Source organism: Rattus rattus, chromosome 3, assembly GCF_011064425.1.
Source record: "Rattus rattus isolate New Zealand chromosome 3, Rrattus_CSIRO_v1, whole genome shotgun sequence".
NCBI lineage: Eukaryota > Metazoa > Chordata > Mammalia > Rodentia > Muridae > Rattus > Rattus rattus.
In genome coordinates, this window is record NC_046156.1 from 26820961 (window position 1) to 26840960 (window position 20000).

The following is a 20000-nucleotide window of genomic DNA, read 5'->3' on the forward strand; positions in this document are numbered from 1 at the left end:
CCTCAGCAGGAAATGATCCTTACAGCATGATGGCAAGGGTAGGAAGCAAGCACTTAATAGATGATAACCTTTCTGTTCCCAGTGCAGCTGATTATCTGCCTCTGTTAGTTTAAGGAGGATCGCTTGACTCTGTGTGGCAGACCTGAATGAAAAATAGGTAGGTTTAAGTGTATTTTTGAAATCTGTGTTTTTGTGAAAAAGGAAGAAACAGAGGTAGGACATAAACACAGTCTGCACGCCTGGGTTGTGGTCCACTGCCCCCGACCCCCTGTGCATCTCCAGAGTGTTTTGTCTTACTTGGCCATACTCACTTAGAAGGAAAGAAAGAAAGAAAGAAAGAAAGAAAGAAAGAAAGAAAGAAAGAAAGAAAGAAAGGAAGGAAGGAAGGAAGGAAGGAAGGAAGGAAGGAAGGAAGGAAGAAAGGAAGAAAGGAAGGAAGGAAGAGAGAGAAAGGGGGAAAGGGGGAAAGAGAGAAAGACAAAGAGAAAGAAAGAAAGAGAGAGAGAAAGAAGGAAGGAGCCAAAGTTTAAAAACATCTGGGCTCTGCACTGGGAAATAGTTTTGGTGAGACTGAAGTGATTATGCAAAAGATTATGCAGAAGGAGCAGAGACTGTCTCTTTGTTGTCTTATTTATGAAACCTTTTACTTTCACAGTAGCTTTGGTCAAATGCTATGAAGTGTTTACCAAACCTGTCCTGTTTTCCACGTTTAAAAATGAGCCTTATTTGAAACCACTGAAGGCTTCCCAACTTGGGCATGCATTTGCTCAATGGTCACCCATGATTACAAAAGCCACCCACTCCAGTGCAATTTTTAGCTTTGTCTGTTGGCTGGCTTGTTTGTTTGAGTCCTGCAGTATTGTTCCTCTCAGCTGGACGGCACCACCCTTCTGAGAAGCACCCTAAATTCTGAGAGGTGAAAGGGTTAGCCAGCCACGAAGGACAAGACAGAATATAAACTAGGAAATCAAAACCAAACACTTGGCCCCGAGTCTTAAGACCAAACCATCTAAACCCTCTGTCCACGCTCCATCTAAGTCAGAGAGGCTACATCATCACCTAGGTCTGTCCAAGTTGTTCTGGTGAGGGAGGTGAAGCTGTTGTCCCAGGAAAATAGCATCATCAGGCCATACTTCCCCATGGAAGTGTGGTGTCAGAATCGCAAGAAGGTCCAAATCAGGACACCTGTGTACCAGATCCGCCCAGCTGCGCCCCAGGGCCGGCCAGCGCTGCCTGACGCCATCTGCCGAGCACATGAAATGCCAGTTCCTTGCTGAAGATGGGTTTGAAGGATGAGAATCTTTAAAGAGAAAGCTCACAGCTCGGCTGTGACATCCCTTAAACTTTCTCACATTTTAAAATAAACAATTTTAGGAAGAGAGGATTAAAGGCTTATGTCTGAGAGATGACAAGGAGAGTATATTGTGAGCTCCAGCAAACACTGCCTCAGAAGTCCTCATTCAGATCGGCATTTGGCTTTTCACTCTGGTGACGGATGAAGCATGACCCTACTCTTGGAAAATTCCAGGTGTTAAGCATGTGCACATTCCAGACGTGCTCTGTGTTCCTGGGGCTGGGTTTGCAACAATCAGACCAGAAGGGAATCGCTTTTTTTCTCTAGTTCTTCAGACATTTAACAAGACTTTTGGCCCACACCTTCACTTCCTGTGCGGACAAGCCGGACTCTAGAATCCTTATACTTATTACCATTCTCACCACACATGACACTAACACCTAGGACAGTATATTTCTTTGAATTTGAGGGTTAATTTCCTACAAACCATCAGCATATCCCTATTTGATAATCTGCCTTCCAGTAACTATGAGTAATTATACTGTGCTTAAAATATTGTATTTTCCCCTTAGTCTTTGTGGCCAGTTTTGTCCTGTTTATTCTAATTTTAATGGCGACTTAGAACACAAATACAGTTTAGAATTGTCTGCAGGGAGACAAGACAGGAGCTTCAGTAATTTCTAATGTTTACAGGCAAAATTCTGTGAAGCTCTTGAAATTTCTAAATCAAATGAAAGCTCCAATATGTTGAAAATAATCGTTCTCATTTTTACAAAAATAAGAAACAAAGTGGTTATATTTTAACAGAAAAAAAATAGTAATTCCGTCCGGAAAGTTGAGTCTCCAGAGAAGCAAGGACAGCAAACCCTAAGCTTTTGTGTCACCTACAAGGTCCCTTTTTAATATACCTTTCACTCCTCCTTAGTCAGATCTACAGTGAGTGCTTTGCAGGACACACAGAAGCTGATAAATACAGAGAGATTAATCCATATTTAAAGAAAAATCCTGGGAGAATGTAGGTACCCCACCAATATCAATCACGGATAACATCTAGACAAAGACACCACATACATCTCAGCTATCTGACAATACTGGTGCTCAATGGAGGGTGTTGCTAAAAATATACGGGGTCTTTCTAGTGAAACCACATTTGATGCCAGGCTGCGTTATGCATGGATAAACAATTACTATGGTTCGCATTTATTCTATTTGATTTGTGTGTGCTTGTGTCACAAGCAGCTGTCCGTGGTTTCTCCCTTCTCCTTTCATGTACGCTAGCTGCAGACTATCACTCAGATCCCTGGGCTTGGCCCACTGTAATGATTACTATTGGCACTTTAGGGAACCTGATAACCAGGATCTGAAGTCAATCCTCTGCTCACAGCTTTGGCCGTGCACTTTCTTAAGATATTTAAAGTAACCTTCACATGTCCAGAATTTCCTCCTCCCATCATCAAAGCATCCTCTCCAGCCAGGCCTTTGGCTTTCCCAGAAATGAACTTTTGCTTTTTTTCCTAAATAGAATTACTGGCGTGGCTAAGCTACATTATTTTTTATTTTTTATTTTCTTCTTCTTTTTTCTTTTGTCCTTCGTTTTTGTAAGCCCTGGACCATCAAATATAGTTGCTCTTTGGTGTTGAAAGCTCATATTTCCTAACAAGAAAAAGCACAGTGCGTATGCCAATTCAATTTGTAATCAATCAGTGGGTGATTGTGTCCTAAGACCTGCACATGTACCTCTTTAGCATTTAACGACCCACAGACACTGACATACCCTGGAGCTGCGGCGGCTAGGACTCCTCGGAAGTGTCACTTCAGGAAGATTTTTCTCGTTAAAAGACATTTCTTTCTAAAAACACATTGGAGAAGATACCAACAGAGCCAACAGGCGGGCAAGAAAGTGTCTGAGGTTCCCCAAAGTATGTTGGAAGCTGTGTATTAGTTCGAGCATTGCAAAGGCATTTTTACAGTGTTAACAATTTTAGATTTTCTCTGAAATTTTAACGTGTTTGCATAAAAATAAACCTTTGTGCAGGCATTGTTTTCCTGTCCGAAGGCATGCGTTTTAACTAACAAGTTGCACATGAAGTGGCCTGTGTCATCCAGATTGGACTCCAGGGAGTTGGACTGGGTGTGGCCTCTGCATGACATTTCTTTCAGGAAGAGTGGGCTTTGGGTGGAGAGCGCATTTCTAGCCTACACTGGAACATCGGGACTCTCTCAGAACTCTCTTAGAAGTAGGAAGCATCTTATAAAAACTCTCCCCAGGATTTCTAACAGAGACCGGTTCACAAGATAATACTAGAGATTCTTCTTTTTTTAATTTAAGATTTTATAAATCCAACTGAGGTTTCCATGCTAACATAAATTGTCATTGAAAGGATTACAGGATGCTAATGCCTTGACCCAGAATAACTTGTGAGTCGTATTGGAATTGTTTTAGGAAACAATGCTGATTTTTGTTTGCTTTTGTTTAGGGCTTTTTTTTTTCTTGCATCCTCACTGCATATGGTCACTGAGTTTGTGAAAACAGCAAAAGCCACCAGGTGCCCAGTATTTTGAATGTGACACACTAATCAATATGCATGGCATTGGTTATAGTCACAGGTTAGGGCCAAGGAGAAATAGACATATGGGTTACTTCTGAAGCCAGTCTCAGAGCAAGGGTCTACTACATTCTAACCTCAAAAGAAGGAAATTTCACAGTGATTGATCTAGGGATATGATGTGTGAATATGCCTTTTAAAATCTGTGACAGAGCTTTAAACATGTCTCTGATCGAGTTCAGTTCTCTACTGTGTTTCCGCCCATGTTCTGCCCCTGCGCTTCCCCGTGCTGAGATCTCAGGCCCTTTGCTCTCCATGGCTCCCATGACTCCATGCTGAGGTCCCAGCCAATTCCACACTCCATCTTTGTCATTTCCTCCCATATTTCTAATTCCTTGTAAGCTGCCTCCTCCTGCTGATGTTTCTTTGGTGTTTTGTAAATTATAAAATTAGAATCAGACTTTCTGGGGAAGCAACAAGAGATTTACAAAGAGGAAAATAATCAAAACTTTAACCCCTGCTGGAATACTAGGAAAATAGGAAGATCTCCTTTCTTTACATTATTCAGATGTTTTAGTGGCTGTTTTTAGATACAGCCTTATTCCTACAGGTCATTCCGACTGTCCATCGATGCATCCATAACGCAGTCTGTCAAGACTTAAATGGCTTCATTGTCTGTTAAGATAGGGTGTTTTTACACAGTGGTTAATATCTAGACTTGTGCCATTCATGTATAATGGAAAAATAATAGCTTTTGTTTTATATAATTGAAGTGAGCAAGATGACTAAAAGATTCAGTGTAAGTGTTCCTCCTTAGAAATCTTGATGAAAACATATCAAGTCCTCCAGTCCCACTGCTATAGTACATGGACCTATGAGCCTCTGCTCAAACTCAACATTTCAACAGATTGTCTAGAACACTACGTATTGTCTAGAATTACTACGTATACAAAGGACCCAGCATAGCATATGTGTCTAATAAATGCTGGTTAACTGCGATCATGGTGTCTAATACACTTCAAAAGGAAGCAATTAACAAGTTGATTGATCCACCCCAATAATTTAATTACATCTGAATTTTCATGTATATCCAAGAAAAGATCTTTGGCTGGTTTCTCTGGCCTCCGATGTATACTAGGTGGCCCAATGTAGAGAGAAACAGTAGAGACTCAAACAAGACTGTCTGTCTACGTTTTCTTTTGTTTAATTTTTGCAGTAGTGTGGACTGATCCACAGGACCTTTTGCAGGACACTGTGTATAAAAGGTAAGCACTCAGCTACTGAGCTACATTCTCAGCCACAAGCCTGCCTGACTATTAACTCCAGTTCTCCTATTCATGTGCCATGTAATTTAAGGGACTAAATAGGGGAGCATAACCATCTGCTCTAGAAAGGGATGGATGATGGAAACTGGGCTAATCAGACTTTTACTTTAAGAAAACTCACTTCAGAGAGAGCGTGGAAGACATCTTGCAGAAGCATAAGACACTGATTTTATTTTATGGAGAGTGACAATGATGTCCTGTGAATCTAGGCAGCAACTGGATGACAATAACACAGCCAAAATGGTCAGTGACAAGATGGAGAAATCTTCATCAGAGAAGGTACAATTCCTAGTCTGTTTCTAGACTGGACATTTAGGTGACTATTGACCCTCGTGAATTTTGTAAGGAGTATAATATGCAAAGCAAGCTTTGGAGAAATAAATAATGTTTTGGTTTGAATATATTTGGTTTAGATCATCTTTCAACTGTTCAAACACATATACCTCCTGAGTAAATAAAGGCATAGGCCTGTGTCTACAGATCTAAACATGGAGCCTAACAGCCTGTGTGGCTTTCATTGACTTGTACCACTGGAGCGTCTCATTTTATAGATTTTCAGTAGATTACAGCCATCAAGTTTCCCTAATTTTATTGAAGAATAGTCACATATATAAAAGTCATTACATGTTCTCATTTAACAAGGAAACCAGAGGTCATAAATTATACTGAGAGTCAGCTAAGTTAGAACAGTTTACTTATTTTGAAGAGCAATTTTAACTTACAGAAAAAAAAGAACCACCATGAAAAGTCATGGGAAAAACTTAATGTGCATGGAAATGTTTATCAACAATAAAGGCAGCATACTATACCATTCCAACCAAGCAAGATTCTGGGGTCCACAGAGTTATCACTAGTTAGCAGGGGACAGGAGGGATGAAAAATGGAATGACTTGGAAAGATCAGAGCCTAACGGCCGACTGTCACCATGCCTGTCCCCTTACGATCTGCTCCATTTCCCTTTGACACTAAAATCATGCTGAAGGCAAGGCCTTTAAATTAATCATGCCCTTTAAAAGAACTATAACGATTTTGTGAGAATAAGTTTTTCCCTGATATTCTCATATGTGTGTCCATTGTATCTATGTCTCTGAGATTATGTCAGTTATGCTACTGAAGAGAAAGTTCCTCCATAACAGACGAACATAAATCTCAAAAACTTTGGAAAACGCCCCCTTCTCTGTCCACCCGCTTTTCCTCTGTCCTAGCTGATGGCTGTTTCACAATAATGAAGCTGGGCTTTACTGGGAATATTTCCCAGATTTAATTCATCCTCAGCCTTTTGATCTATTATGGGTCCAAAATACAGCACCCAGGGAGCACATCTTAGGTCTTAGGTATGGCAGGAAGAAAAGGCACGGAGGTCTCCTTGACAGCCATGGGCAGAGCACTGTATTGGCAGGGAGCAAATGCGCTTGCGGAACACAATCATAAGAAGAGCTAAGTGTTTGGCAGAAGCACGGAAGTATTATCCTAGTACTGAGGTTTCAAAAGAAAATGCAAGAAAACCAAAACCAACGGGCCATAATAAAAAATTAAAAACCTGAAGCTATTTTTCCAGTCTCAATCTCCTGCTTCTTGCACTTTGTTTCCACAGCAAACGTGTAAATCTACCAACAGGGAAACTATAGTCGTGCTTTTACAATCATAAGTTACTCGGGTTGGTTGATGGTCTAACTCGGAGTTGACATTTATAAATTTAAGATGAGACGGTCTTAACTTTTTCAATTCAACGGTTTTTAATGATATAAGTGCCCAGACAATTACTGTCGATGTACTGGTTACAAGGCCCTGGGTGTTAACCGACTGCCTCAAGGTCTAACATAAATGACTAACTCTGTCTGCTGTGCCTGCATCTAATCTTCTCTCAGGTTCACCTGCTAGGCTAGGTAGACATTTTAACCATCCTAACAGTGTCTGATAATATCGATGACGTGTGCGTGGAGATAAGGATGCTGATGCGAGGTTTACAGATGTCAGGAACTTTAAAAGGCCCATAGCGTTTGCTTACAATTCTAATAGTAGTGAGAAAGGAAGTGAAGTGATCCGGGCCCACAGCTGGTAGAGTCAGAGAGTGGCACAAGTTCGCAGGTGGACGCCTCTCTTCACAAGGCCTTGTCCCTAACACCAGCACTGTGGATTCTGAACATCTTCAGAAAATGATGCTGATTGCCAAGAATGGGGCCGGCGATCTCTGCTGAGCACAGCTCATAGTTCATTGGCTCAGCGTTATTCAAACTGTGAGTTTTAATCACTAGTTCAAGTAATAATGACTCGCATTTCTGAAGGAAGTGGATGAGGGAGGAAGAGGAGGAGGAGAAGGAAAAGGAGAAAGAGATACTGATAAAACAGGGCAGAAAAGGAAGGGACGGAAATTTTAGAAAGTGCTCCGTTGCCAATCATAATAGAATTTGTGCTTACAACATTGCTGGGGAGCGTGACAGGAGAAGGCCATGCTCGATCACAATGTGAAATACATTTCTGACTCTGGCAGGAAAGTCTTAAAGCCATTGGCCCCTATCCTAGTGAGCCTTGGACCAAGGTCAAGCAATCTGCAGCCTCTGTAGTTCCATCTTCCTCCCCTCCTTCGAGATGCACTGCAGCCTCAGCCAGGCTTCCCGATAATCACATCACTGAAGTGTCGGGCCTGGGAAAGTAGCAAGGACGACACAGTCACAGCCACTTCCCTTCATTAATTTTGTTTAAAGCCCACGGATACAGTTGTCATCGAGACACTGTAATCTTTGATAACACATCTGAACATGCACAGACTTCCAGCGGCTAAAAGAACCACGCACAATTTATCTCCGATTGGGTTTTTTTTCCCTTTAATCAATTCAAGACAATGAACTTAATTCTTACACAGAGCTCGGCTGACATCGGGTTTACTGAAAAACATGGCTTTGAGTTATTTGGAGGGCTTATATTAGGGTTGATGGAGCCAAGACCTAGGGAGAATTCTTTTACCACCACGGGTCCTATCTGGGCAGTATTGCTCTCTTTTGAGAATAGGCTCAAATATATAAGATGAAGAAGTAAAACTAAATCAGTATCCATGTGCCTCTTGGGTACTAGCTCAGTCTCTTTATAAGTTCTTGATGCATTTAAATTTGTAGATGATAAGATGTCAGTCTTAACAACCATTATGCAGATAAGAATGATCTTGTTTTCTTATCAAATATTCAAGCATTTTTTAAGTCTTAAGACGTGGTTCGAAAGGAGAGTAAGAGCGTCTTCACATTGAGCATAGCAAGGTTATAGCAAAATATATATATATATATATATATATATATATCCTTTACTATCTAGTTCAAGCTGTGTAGAATAAATAATCTGTTAGTTATTTAAAGTATTATTGTACAACTTAGAATATGTAACACTTTATAAGCATAAATTGTTACTATGTGTTCATTTTAACTAAACATAAGAGGCTTTAATACCACATGCACCACAGAGCAGAGTGAAAAATCCTTTAAGTTCCAAGATTTCAAAATAGCAAAGATTTAAAAACAAACAAACAAACAAACAAATCAAAAACCATACCTGCTTTGGTAGGGACCTACATATCTTTCATCACCAGGAGGTGGTGAGACAGAATAGAACAGGAGAGGCTCTCTGGTCTGTCACGCTTGAGTCTTACAGCCTATATCAGTCCAAAGGTTTTTCTGAGAGTTGTAAAAAGCCAGGCCCTTTTTTTTGCCTGAGTTCTGACGGTTTGACGTTAGATGTGAATGGTTTGTGTTTTGTTACTGAGGATTGCTGTTGTTTCTAGCATGCTTTCCAGAACTGTTGTGGAAAAGATGGGACTCGAGGGGTTTATCATATTAAAGAGAGACACCTACATTCTTAGTAAACGGCTCTATATAAAAGGGAAAATCCTCTCTATCCTTGACTGAAATTAGGAGTCTGAGAGAAACAAGCAGACGGGCATGGGAGAAGGGCCCATGTTTGCAGGTAGGTGACAAGAGTAGGTAATCCGAGGAGGAAATAAATAAAGCAGAAACAGCCCAAAATTAGAGAGAGAGCGAAAACTTGGGCGTTCGAAGTTAACAACGGGCCACAGAGTGCTGGGGAACAAGGACTTTAAGTTTTATTACAACACCACAATTCAGGTCAAGCCCTCTTTAAAGGGTGTGCAAGAGAAACCACTGTTTGCCTAAGACTGCAGTTTCCGATGATTTGAAACTGAAAATTCACTCTGTCTTCCCATTTGGATGAAAGCTTATACTTCATTCTTAACTGACTAGAAATACCATCAGCAGATACCATTGTTTCTCACATACCCTGTTAAAAAGAAATTTATTTGCACATTTCCGTGAGATGGACTTAATCCGCAACATTATGAGAATGCTTCTAATGTGTGGGAATTATAAAACCGTAATTCAGGGTGAAGTGTCAAAGCTGGGGGGAAGGTGGAAATGCTGCATTTCCAGTTTATCACTGCATCTCAAACACAGTTGATATGCAAAGAGCAGTGTCCGCATCCTGAATTCTGAGCACAGTATGTAGGCCCGGACTCTGAAAAGCATTTGAATGTCCTGCTTTTGAGGAATTGTCTTAACTTTAAACATCATCAGATTAATGTTCTTGGAGCAGACTGCCTGAGTACGCTCAATTACTTTGGTTCCTGTGGTTAAGCAAATAATATTGTCTTGGGTATTAAAACCCCAATTTGTTACGATTGTATCCTTGAAGTCCGAACTATTCTTGCTTCTGCACTCACTCCCTAATTTTTCCGGTTACCCAGTAATGTGCTAGCTTCCCTTCTACGGCAGTGACACACCATCACTTTTAATGCTAGCATTCAAAGAAAAATGTGGAACAGTACCGAGTTCTTTAGCTGGTCTTATTCTGCGATTCCCAGCCTTGTGTGTGTTTGTGACTGCTTCAGGCATATCATATGGTCTAGTCACTTCTCCCTGTCTTGCTAAGGAGGATTAAACAGGCCATTCCTTGGTACATGGACACAATAATGTATGTTTCTGTACAGGCTGAGGGAGTGATGTCAGCAAACTGAGAGGGTGTGCTTGTAAGATTTTTCTTATATGTTAGACTGTGTGATTCTCATTCTTGCCATCCATGGTATTACTGTTATTGGGAAGTTGTTGTTATTTTGATGTTAATTTTACATATTTAAAAGAGCTAGAGACATTGAATGACAGTTCCAAAGATTTCCAGCGGGGCAGTGGTGAGCTACTCTTCAAAACCAAAGAACCGGAAGGCCATTTGATAGCCTAACAAGCAGCTAGAAGAGAGAATGACAAAGAATTTTTAAAAGGCAATAAAAAGTCTAAATACAGACAGTTCCTCTGAACTATGAGAGTAAACTGTAGCAGACACCCCACGGAGGAGGCCTGGTCTCACGGAAGTGTTCACATTCTGAGACATGTGTGTAGCAGGATATGCTGTTCACGTGAAAAATATCCCAAGAACATCCTACTTTACTGATGACGCCACTGTGTAATTAGATTCGAGAGGTGTGTGGATGTGTTCTCTCTCTGTCTCTCTCTGTCTCTCTCTCTCTGTCTCTCTCACTGGGTGTGTGTGTGTCTGTCCTCTGTCTCTGTCTCTCTCTCTCTCTCTCTCTCTCTCTGTCTCTCTCTCTCTCTGTCTCTCTCTCTCTCTCTCACTGGGTGTGTGTGTGTCTGTCCTCTGTCTCTGTCTCTCTCTCTCTCTGTGTCTCTGTGTCTCTGTCTCTCTGTCTCTCTCTGTGTGTGTCTGTGTGTGCGTCTCTGTCTCTCTGTCTCTATCTCTGTCTCTGTGTGTGTCTATCTGTGCGTGTGTGTGTGTGTGTGTGTGTGTGTGTGTGTGTGTGTGAGACCTGCATGCAGGTACTTAAAGAGGCCAGCAGAGGGCACCAGACCCCTGTAACTGATGCTGAAACCAAATGTGAACTACTTGATTTGGGTCCTAGGAAAAAACTCTAGGGTCTGAAACGCACCAATGACTCTTAACTACTGAACCATCTCTCCAGCCCATGTTTTCTTCACATACCAAATACCTCACTATTTAGAAAACTAGGGGAATTAAGGCGAGTTTCACAAGCTGTCTGTAGGACCATTAGAGGTAGAGCAGTGGAGGGCTAGGAGTCACGTCTGACACAAGGTGGATGGTCAATCAATAGTACTACTTAGTAACATTTAACATGTACTCTAAGTGCTTGCACGCTTGTTTAAGGAAATCAAACATTAGGTCATAATAAGTTATTCTTCTCTCCAGGAGAAAGAATATATGCTTTACCTTATCCACACAATAACTCAAAATATTGAAAGTTACCACCTTTCCCTCATTGAGATGCTGATTGACCTAATCATTTAATGTAATTAATCACTCATTGATTTTTAAAATTTTTGTTTTATCCTGACCCTATATATACAGCCGTTTAATGTGTAGATTTGAGCTATTTGAACTTAAACTATTATGTGCACCAAATTATAATGTACCAACAAATTAATTGAATTAGATGCTGCTAAAGATTTGAAGGAATAACTGATTTATATCGGTCCTATTATTTTACTACGGGAACAAGTTAGCTAGCGATCTCTTAAAATGTCACTGCTTTCATGGGATCTTCCTGATTTGCTTTTCATATTTCTAATTCGTGGTTCACTGATGAATCCAAACCATTTTTAACATCTTACAAAAATTATCTGCTTTTCAGTGGTTGGTACAGTGCAAGCCAATTACTTAATGGTACAGTGACTTTAATATCAGATTGAAACTGTCAGCCTTAAAGATCTCTCTGATTCAATTTACCATTATCCAGAGAGTAATTCACAGCGTTAACTCTCAAGAAGGATTCTGACTAGATACTGGTGCTGTTCATGGCCTCCCTGTTATTAACTTGGAACCAGAGAAGGCAGTGACCCAAAGTTGTCATCATGAGACACTCATTGAGAAGCCATTATTTTAAATATTTGGATGGTGACTTTTCATCCTGTGGACAGATGTTCCTATTTTTAAAAAAAAAAAAAAAAAAAAAAAAAAAAGAAAGACCTTCCCAAATTTTGTATCAACTGACCTTGTTGTTTGAGAGAATGGCTTAGATTTGTACTAAAATGAACAATTAGGGAAAACATGACGCCCTCCCCAGATTCTGGCCATAGTACATAGAAAAAAAAAAAAGAGTATTCTGATTCCTTACCTGAAATAGCAATGCTAAAGTTTGTTATGCATTCTATCTTAAATCTTCCTATGCAAAATTAACATGCAATGACAAAGAATGGGAAATAAATCTCTTGGTCGTTACTAATATTACTTCTGATTTTTTGTTTCAGTTCATTTGGATTTTCAGACTCTATTGTTTTAGGGTAGCGTTGAGAAAGAGAGACAAAGAACACCAAGTTTCTGGGTAGGAAGTTGGGAGAATCTTGCAGGAATTGGAGAAAGAAAAAGAATATAATTAAAATATATGAAAAAATTTTAATAAAAACAACTAAGGGACTCATGCAGGCAGTATATGGCAGAAATCTTATCAATGATCAGATAAATAAGGTGATGGTTTATCTCTTTTTATACACCAATACAAGTACCTAGAATATAGTAAGGCAAATCAACGTAACACATTTTCAGAGAGGAATAATATTGTAATTCACCTTGACATTGCCTTTATATTAAAGAATAATTGCAGGCTGACTTTAAATGATAAGTATATTAGCTACTATAAATCTCTTCTAGAACTTCAGGGATGATTTTAACATATAATTTAAATGGTCACATACATAAAGAATCAGGGAAAATAGTGCCCTAAAATGGAATATAGCATTACCCTTCTATGACATCGTTGCAACTTTAAACATAGATTTGGGAAGGAGGGAGCAGTGTAGAAATTTGTATCCAGGAGAATGATAATAATAAAAAAAAATCGTCATTCAGTCAGAGTCACAGCTGGAGTGAATTTAAGCCACCTTGTCCTTTTGCTCTCTCTGGTCTGGCACAAAAATAAAATGATGGATACTTATACTTAGAGCATCATTAAAATGCTTCTCCTGCTAGTCATAGTAAGCTTCCGCTTGTGTCGGTGGTCTGCTCCGTAGAAGCGACCAGGAAAGCAACAGAATATAAATTGTAGATTGTTTCCAAATATTCTCAACTGTTTTTCGAAAGCTTAACTATAAAATGACCCACTCATTTTGTGATATCCAAGAAGTGTTGGCCGGTTATTTATGTCCTAGCAGGGAGAAGTTGGGCTAAGGTTAAAATAAATCTTGAATAATTTTAGAAAGCAAGGCTAGTGGCTACAAAAAGAAAAAGAAAAGACAGAGTAATTCATTTCACCTGGTGTTTTGGGGAAATTTTCACAGGTACGGATAGAAATTGTAAATTTCTTCTTGAAAACGTGATCTTACGCTTTCCGAAAGAGAAAGCGAGCACTGAGAGAAAACACATTGCCGACCAGAGGTGCTGTAGGGGGATATAGCGTTTTTATTAAAGAAAATGAAATCCACCAATATCGGCGGTCTCTAAAAGAAGTCCCCCAAGTTCCAAGTTCAATGAGTTTCAATAATGCTTTGCTCAGAACTTGGTTTCCTCTGAGGAACTGTCCTTCAAGTAGCCAAACTGTATTAGAAAGTTATAGAATCGGGGTTGCATTAAACTAGCTGGAGATCCTCTCCACAGATGGGACTCCAAGCAGCTCGTCAGCATCTTAAATATAACTATTTGTCACCGATCAAATAGTGTCACCGATCACTTTTTAGATGTACTTGGCCTTTGTATAGCTTGCTTTCAAGTTCAACACAGCAATTAAAAGACCAAGTGTGATGCAGAGAACAGATGAATGTGATCTCAGGTCCACAAATCTAGAAGGTTTTTCATTAATGCACAAAACACTGTGGAGTATAAAGATGAAAATGATTGTTTGATAGCTTTAGAATATTCCTAAGTTTGTTTGGAAGGTGCCCCGCAACATCCAATATGCAAATCTCTAGAGACGCTATCGGGCGACGGCAAAAAAAAATATGTATTTATTCCCATGATTTCGAAGATAATATTTAAAATTACTTTTGGTTTCAAACATGTGAAATACTCCCCTTAGGAACTGAAATACATAAATGTTACAGATATGTATCAGTTGTGATTTGTACTGTACACATATACAGCAAGCACATTTTTTAAAAACCCATTAGCAACACCAGAAATGAAAGTTAACTTAAAAGAATAGAATAGTTCATTAAAAAATCATTTTTTCCTAATTAATTTCATACCAACTACCTGTATATACTACTCTCGATTTTCTTTGTCAGTTCCCACTCTAAGTTTTCGTGGTGTCTTTGAAAGGAAACCTAAGTATTTTCTATGTCAGTTTCCACCATAAACCAAAATAGTCCCCTACAACACCTCTGGTCAGCAATGTGTTTTCTCTCAGTGATCACTCGCTCTTTCTGAAAATGTAAGGGCGTGTTTTCGAGGAGTAATTTACAATGTACTCACCTTCCCTACAGAACAGGAAGAACCTATAAATTAAGAACACTTCCCTTTCCTGAAATTAAACTGCACCAATTCTGAGAAACCCTGGAGCTTACTTAGCCTTATTTTCACTTTTGTGAACCAACAGATAATTAAATTTCTTCCAAAAATTTATTCTGTAACAGCAATAAAATTTGTATTTTGACTCCCTATTCTGAAAGTTTTAAATAGATGGGTGTTAAATTTCAGTTTACTAAAAGGAAGATTGAAGACTATGTTTCTAAATCTCTCGATGGGAGGTCGGTCATATCCTCGAGATTCCCCCCTCTGTATCTTTAAGGACAGATATTTCGATGTCATCAGTCACAATGGAAGATGATGGACAGAGCTAAACTTCTTAAGCCTTGGGTGGTTCTCCAGAAACAGCTGCTTCCATCAATGGGCACTGCTTTCAGTCTTCTCAACTGAAATTTGCTACAGGATGGGCAAAACTGGGTACCAACACCGCTGTTCTAGATCTCTCTCTCTCTCTCTCTCTCTCTCTCTCTCTCTCTCTCTCTCTCTCTCTCTCTCTCTCCTTTGAGCATGCTAGCCGCTTGCTCCTCTTGCTCTCTAAAAAAAGCAAACCAGCAGTGGATCATTTCGCTTGGGTGGATTTCCTAAGTTACTCCCATTTGTGAAAAGTAAGACTTTTGGAGACTTATCTATTTATTATTATTATTATTATTATTATTATTATTATTATTATTATTATTATTATTTATCCAGTGGGATACAGAAGATAGAATAAGGGTTCAAATAATTAATTTCTCATCTTCAATGAACCACCTTGTTTTCATGAGAGTATATGCTTTAAACCAAACCACCAGTGAGAAGACAGAATAGATACAGTGTAGTCCTCCTAGATAGCGACTATCTTCCCGCTGCTCACCATGGCAGTTTGTTTTGCTTACTCTTAATTCCAGTGTATTAGATTCTTGAGAACCTATATTCTAAGAATCTCTTAATTATTCTTAAATACCTATAATGAAATATATTTTGTATGCTAAGCTCTGTGAACATATCATGAGTTCAACTTACTTGCAAAATAAATAATTACATATTTAAATTGATGGGTTGAAGCAGTGGTTGCAAACTTAAAAAACACATACACACATAATTAAGGAGGGCTTCGAGGGACAGCAAAGATAACCTATAGCTATCTGTCTAAAGGTATGTTAGCAAAATATTAAGGGTGAGTTAAATTTGGAGATGTTCTTTAGTTCACTCTGTAAGGCCCTCATGGCTGCTAGGGTGACTGGTGGATTGACAGAATAACATTAGGAATAAGGGCCCTCAGTGATGTCAGAAGTAAGGGCATGCTGCAGAAACTCCAGGGATGTATACATGGATAAGACAGAGACGAGCCTGGAGAGACTGGTGATTTTCTGTTCTTGGGAGAACTATAGCTCTCTGAAAAGAAGAAGGTCTGGGTTCGGTCCCAGCTCCAAAAAAAAAAAAAAACCAAAAAAAAAAAAAAAAAAAAGAAGAAGGTGAAATGAGAAGAGAGCGCTCTGCAGTAGATAATCTGTAAATGTCCTTTCAGCCGAGGACCCTAGCTCATGATGGACCTCAAGGAGAAGGTTAAATTAATTGCACTTGAAAATGTTTGGGTGTCTCCCCCGGAAACAGAAATGGTAAGAGGTTGCTATGTTAGTGTGGAGGTGTGTAAGAGAGGTAGTACATGCAAAACTCATGTATGCATGTATGTATGTATGTATGTACACATGTACATATATGTATCATTTCTTATTTTCCTTAAATTCTTTTAATGTCCTGGGATTGAAGCCTTTGCAGTCCTTTAAGAGAATAGCTGACATTTGGGGGATTTCAAAACACTGGGAAGCACTTTCATAATGCAAAAGCAGTGCGCGAGCGCGTGAGCACACACACACACACACACACACACACACACACACACACACACACACACACACACACACCAGGCACTCAGACCATGAGAGGGCAGTAGGGGACCAGGCTCAGGCTGGAGTCTTCCCTGGCTGTCCAGCCTTCACTGCCAGCCTTGCCTCTGCCTCCCGGGCTGTGGGCAGCTGCAGCTGATGACAGCGCGCTGAAAGCGGGTGCAGCCTCAACTCTGAGCGAACCAGAAAACCCCGCATCTGTTGAACGTGCAACTCCGCCTGTGGTTGACACGTGTGAAAGGTGCATGTGCTGTTTTGGCAAACAGGCTTCCCCCAAAAGAAGCGGAAGGTGGAGCTGTGGCGGTTCCCAGTGCCCACAGAGCCCCCTCTTCTGGCCACCGCGCACCGACCACACTTGGTACCCAGTGTGTTTGTGTGTGCGCGCGCCTGCGCGCCGGGGCGCGAGCTTCGCTTCAGTTCCCTCTGGGTGTCTGCATAACCCTTTGTAAATGACCACCAATCTATCTCGCTGTGTGACAGACAGCAAGACGCCCATGGGAAGTGCCCTCTCTCAAAACCGGCTTTGGTATGCCTACTGTGTTTCAGGCACTTAAGACATTGTCATCCTCACCTCATTATTTTCTTCCTGCCAATTGATTTATTCTCAGTTCTACTTGACAGAGAGATGTGAGTCTACCAGTGCTAAGAGTTAGGCAGAGAAAAATAGCGCCAAAGAGAAAGAGAGCGATGCCCCTTCTCAGCACTGTAAAATGTTTTGGGTGCCTGCGATCCAAATTCTCACTGCACTGTGACATCCCGCGCTGTCACTTATACCACTTATGAGTTTGGATCACACAGAAACTTTTCATTGGAAGACAACAGCAGGCCCTATCTTCCGGAGTTGTGAAGATTAAATAGGTAAACGCTTAGAATCAAGGCTAGCACATCCCAGTGGCTATGTCATCAGCTTCTGTTCACATCCATAGCATCCTCATGTCGGGTGGAAGGACCATTCTGGCCACTTTGCCAAAGAAACGCACTAGATCTTAAAACATACCCGTGTCTCAACCCAAAGATGAGACAGAACTCTAAACCTCCCGCTGTACACAAACATCCCAGAGACCAGCCAAACACCCAGGTCCTGGCTCCTATGCAGACCCAGCTTCAGCAACCCCCTCCCAAACAGTGCCACACCTGGCTTGGGCAAGGTTTTGACTTTTGCAGGGCTCAAAGGCAAACTGTTGAGGCACAAGCTCTGGTCCCTACCTCTCCTGGCTGAAGAGAGTGTTTGCGGAGGTTTCCTACCTGCCCCAGGCTTTTGCCCTTCTTACTGCCGCCGAAAGCCAGTCCTTGGTTCATGCCCGCAGATCGATTGGCAGCCTGAGCAGGCGTCTCCCCACCTAGAGAGGACTTGATGGAGTTGAGTTTGGCCCGCGAGCTGCTTAGCTGTGAACTCTCCACCATCAGCACCGCGGCCAGTAGGAGAAGGCAGCGGGATGAATCCTTGACCCGCATCAGCGCGGCCATCTCCGGGTGAGGGGCTCCCGGAGTTGGGTGGAGCCCTGAAAGATGTGAAAGCCAGGAGAGTGAGGACGCCGAGACTCAGCCCCTCACGATGGGGCTGGTGGGCTCCTCACAGACACAGTTCCCCCAACCCTTCCTGGATCAGACACTCGGGACTCTTTAGAACTCGGTCTTAAGCCTCAAGCCTGGAGCAAGCGCGACCCCAGTGAGACCCGCTCCTCTGGCGGGCAGGAAGTTCTGCAGTCCCTGGAAGCAATCAAAGGCCAGACGCCTTCTCGCCAAGGAGGCGTGACCCAAGGTGCTGTTAGACCCAGCCCTGCAGATCGCCCCGCCGGCTTCTCTTGGTGTGCAACACCTTTGCTCTTTCGCCCGATTTTCCGCGATGATGGAATCCTCCCTCTTAGCCGCTCCTGGGTTCTCCCCCCAGCTACTTCTTCTTTTTCTTTTTTCTTCCTTCCTTTTTTCTTGTTTCCCCCGGCTTCGGTTGCTCCTCTGTCCTCCCCTGCGCTTTAGCTCTCAAACTTTGCACCACTCAAGTCCCTCTTTTCCAGGTCCGCAGGCTTTGTGACTGGTGATCAAGAAGCTCCCCCACCCCCTCCGCCGGACTCCGGAGAGCTGAGGCAAGCTGAGGTCCCAGCAAGCGCGCTCCCACTGGTGCGGTTAAAAGTTGTCCCTTGGTTCACACGGGGCCACCAAGCCCTGACAGCGAAGCAGTGATGCGCTGCGCGGAGGGCCAGTGCTCTCTTGCTGCTCTCCCCCGCCCTCTTAGCTTTTTATAGCTTTCCTTAGTGGGTTTTTCCTCCGCCCCCAATTCAAGAGTGACAAAGAGTGAAAACGCTTCTCCCCTCCACCCCACGTTCCCGCCTCCCCTACCCCCAGAAGGCGCTCTTTCTGAGGCTGTCTCTCCTGCTTCTCACCTTTCCTACCGTCCCATCCCTCCTTCACTCTGCAACCAAACTTGGGGTTCACCTCCAGAAGAACAAGAGGGGAGCTCGTCCTGGCTGATCACAGCTCCGAGAGTGGTTGGGAGTTTGGAAACAGAAGGGAATGAAGAGGAAAAGTTGTCCCTGTTTGTGGCGACTGCCACTAATCACCGCTTCTTAGTTTTCCCACCAGGCTCTAGCCTCCAGCTAGGAGAGCTGGAAAAGCCCTGTAGAACATTTGTAAGTTAAGTTAGCTTCGTGGATTGTGTACAACTTACTTAGATTTTAGCCTGTGCCTCTCGGTTAACGTGCTGTGCGAGGCTGCCCCACAGTAGATGCATCGTGGGGTTGCACTTCGAATGGGGGCTATGAACAAAGGGGGAGGCAAGAGAACAAAAGGAAGAGGGACTACAGAAAGGGGGCAAGAGGAGCAAAGAAGGAGGAGGAGGGGGGATAGGGGACCAGTCTTTCCCCAGTTGAAGAGCTTGGATCCCCCCCCCATTCCTCACCCACCCTCACATACGTAGCACACATTTATCCAATCAAGGAGTGAGGAAGGGGAGTGTGGGACCTCGCGGCTTGAAGAGGCACTTTTAGGATGCCAAAGCGTCCACTGCAAAGAGGAAATCCCAGGCAGGAATAAAAAGCCTAATGGGGAACCGGATGGGTGGCGAAGTGGGCAGAAACTTCTGGTCCTGCCTCTTGAGAGCTGCCCCGCTTCCCCACCCCACCCCGCCGCCAGGCTTGAATAGTCTCTCAGGTCAATCTTTGAGGCTCAGAGTCCTGCACTCTTCCACAGAGGCACAGAGCTACCGAGCGAACCACCAGGAGCGGACGCGCTGGCTGGCTTGAGGCACTTGGGGGCGCCAGTAACAGCAATCAGCCAGAGCACACAGAGCAGAAAGAAGCTTTGTGGGCAAGCTCTGGGTTAGGAGAGGTTTCGTCACCCAGGAGACCAGGAGCAAAGGTTGCTGCATGTTTCTTTAGCAGTTCAGTCATGCAGTGTCCTTGAGTCACAACTTGGAATCAGAGAGGGGACGCCCGCTGTGACAAACAGGCTCCGTAGCACAATTTCTCGA

The 20000-nt window shown here is 42.3% G+C and overlaps 1 protein-coding gene across 1 annotated transcript in view; it reads right to left on the minus strand.

The window, feature by feature from the left end:
• Dkk2 (dickkopf WNT signaling pathway inhibitor 2) overlaps positions 1–18746 on the minus strand; it is a 92320-nt gene extending 73574 nt beyond the window's left edge. The window contains exon 1 of the mRNA XM_032896626.1: positions 17780–18746. Coding sequence (XP_032752517.1) covers positions 17780–18001 — 222 coding nt within the window. The 5' untranslated portion in view covers positions 18002–18746. The remainder of the gene's footprint in view (positions 1–17779) is intronic.
• Between the last annotated feature and the right edge of the window lie 1254 nt (positions 18747–20000).